At 69.5% G+C, this 2,640-nt stretch overlaps 1 protein-coding gene across 1 annotated transcript; it reads right to left on the reverse strand.

The window, feature by feature from the left end:
* Positions 1-19: 19 nt before the first annotated feature.
* On the reverse strand, positions 20-461 carry LOC104132641 (collagen alpha-3(IX) chain-like; the record flags this gene model as incomplete). Its single annotated transcript, XM_009645949.2, has 1 exon — positions 20-461. A coding segment is annotated over exon 1 (442 nt), but the record flags the coding sequence as incomplete, so codon positions are not given.
* Between the last annotated feature and the right edge of the window lie 2,179 nt (positions 462-2,640).

Raw genomic sequence — 2,640 nt, forward strand, 5'->3', positions numbered from 1 at the left:
GCAGGCATGGGCACAGCACCTGGGATGCCCACGGAGCCCGGGATGCCTGTGGAGCCCAGGAAACCTGCAGAGCCTGGGATGCCCATGGAGCCCATGGAGCCCGTGGCACCCAAGATGCCTGTGCAGACTGGGATGCCCGTGGAGCCCGGGATGCCCGTGGAACCCTGGATGCCTGCGGAGCCCGGGATGCCCGTGGAGCCCAGGATGCCCATGGAACCCTGGATGCCCGCAGAGCCCGGGATGCCCGTGGAGCCCGGGATGCCCGTGGAGCCCGGGGTGCCTGCGGTGACCAGGATGCCCGCGGTGACCAGGATGCCCACAGTGCCCGGGGTGCCCGCGGAGCCCCTTACCTCTGCGCTGCCGTGCTGGCGCCCAGGGAGATGCCCCGGGGGCAACCTCGCTGTGTCCCCCAAGACACCCTGCAGAGACCCCGGGGTGGCCCCGGAGACACCCCACTGCATCCCTGGAGAGACCCCGCTGTGTCCCCCAAGACACCTTGCAGGGACCCCAGACGCGTCCTGGTGGAGATGCCCCGGGGGCAACCTCGCTGTGTCCCCCAAGACACCCTGCAGAGACCCCGGGGTGGCCCCGGAGACACCCCACTGCATCCCTGGAGAGACCCCGCTGTGTCCCCCAAGACACCTTGCAGGGACCCCAGACGCGTCCTGGTGGAGATGCCCCGGGGGCAACCTCGCTGTGTCCCCCAAGACACCCTGCAGAGACCCCGGGGTGGCCCCGGAGACACCCCACTGCATCCCTGGAGAGACCCCGCTGTGTCCCCCAAGACACCTTGCAGGGACCCCAGACGCGTCCTGGTGGAGATGCCCCGGGGGCAACCTCGCTGTGTCCCCCAAGACACCCTGCAGAGACCCCGGGGTGGCCCCGGAGACACCCCACTGCATCCCTGGAGAGACCCCGCTGTGTCCCCCAAGACACCTTGCAGGGACCCCAGACGCGTCCTGGTGGAGATGCCCCGGGGGCAACCTCGCTGTGTCCCCCAAGACACCCTGCAGAGACCCCGGGGTGGCCCCGGAGACACCCCACTGCATCCCTGGAGAGACCCCGCTGTGTCCCCCAAGACACCTTGCAGGGACCCCAGACGCGTCCTGGTGGAGATGCCCCGGGGGCAACCTCGCTGTGTCCCCCAAGACACCCTGCAGAGACCCCGGGGTGGCCCCGGAGACACCCCACTGCATCCCTGGAGAGACCCCGCTGTGTCCCCCAAGACACCTTGCAGGGACCCCAGACGCGTCCTGGTGGAGATGCCCCGGGGGCAACCTCGCTGTGTCCCCCAAGACACCCTGCAGAGACCCCGGGGTGGCCCCGGAGACACCCCACTGCATCCCTGGAGAGACCCCGCTGTGTCCCCCAAGACACCTTGCAGGGACCCCAGACGCGTCCTGGTGGAGATGCCCCGGGGGCAACCTCGCTGTGTCCCCCAAGACACCCTGCAGAGACCCCGGGGTGGCCCCGGAGACACCCCACTGCATCCCTGGAGAGACCCCGCTGTGTCCCCCAAGACACCTTGCAGGGACCCCAGACGCGTCCTGGTGGAGATGCCCCGGGGGCAACCTCGCTGTGTCCCCCAAGACACCCTGCAGAGACCCCGGGGTGGCCCCGGAGACACCCCACTGCATCCCTGGAGAGACCCCGCTGTGTCCCCCAAGACCCCCCGGGGAGACCCCAAACAGGTCCTGGTGGAGATGCCCCGGGGGCAACCTCGCTGTGTCCCCCAAGACACCCTGCAGAGACCCCGGGGTGGCCCCGGAGACACCCCACTGCATCCCTGGAGAGACCCCGCTGTGTCCCCCAAGACACCTTGCAGGGACCCCAAACACGTCCTGGTGGAGATGCCCCGGGGGCAACCTCCCTGTGTCCCCCAAGACACCCTGCAGAGACCCCAGCCCAGCCCCAGGGGTACCCCAGGGAGACCCCACTGCATCCCTTGAGAGGCCCCGCTGTGTCCCCCAATACGCCCTGGGGGGACCCCAAACAGGTCCTGATGGAGATGCCCCGGCGCAGCCTCCCTGTGTCCCCCAAGACACCCTGCAGAGACCCCAGCCCAGCCCCAGGGGTACCCCAGGGAGACCCCACTGCATCCCCAAGATGCTCCAGAGAGAGACCCCCCCACACATCACGAGGTGCCTTGGAGAGACCCCAGATGAGCTCTGGAGCTGAGCCAGCGTGACCGCTCTGCACCCTCCCAACACCCCAGTCAGGCCTCGGGGATGCCCCGCACCCCCAGGGTCCCCCACAGTGACCCCCAACGAGCCCCTCAGACACCTCAGTGACCCAAAGAGCCACTGAGCACCCCAAAACCCCCAGTGTGACTAACCAGGCCCTGTGAGATGCCCCACATGGGACCCCTGCACGCCGGAGACACCCCAGGGTGACCCCTGTGTCCCTCAGCTGGGGGCCGGGGGGGAGCAGCAGGCAGCACCCAGACAGGCAGGGGCCCCATGGACACATCTATCCCAGCCCAGCCCAGCCCAGCCCATCATAGCCCAGCCCAGCCCCGCCCCTCCTGGGGGGCTCCCGAGCACCCAGCAGGATGGGCGGGGAGCCAGGGGCGGGGGCTGCACATTGCCCAGGGACCCTCGCCCGCAGGGAAAGGCCCCGAAGGAGGATGAGGAGTCAGGG

The sequence above is a fragment of the Egretta garzetta genome, unplaced genomic scaffold (genome assembly GCF_000687185.1).
Source record: "Egretta garzetta isolate BGI_Z169 unplaced genomic scaffold, ASM68718v1 scaffold1329, whole genome shotgun sequence".
NCBI classification, from domain to species: Eukaryota; Metazoa; Chordata; class Aves; order Pelecaniformes; family Ardeidae; genus Egretta; species Egretta garzetta.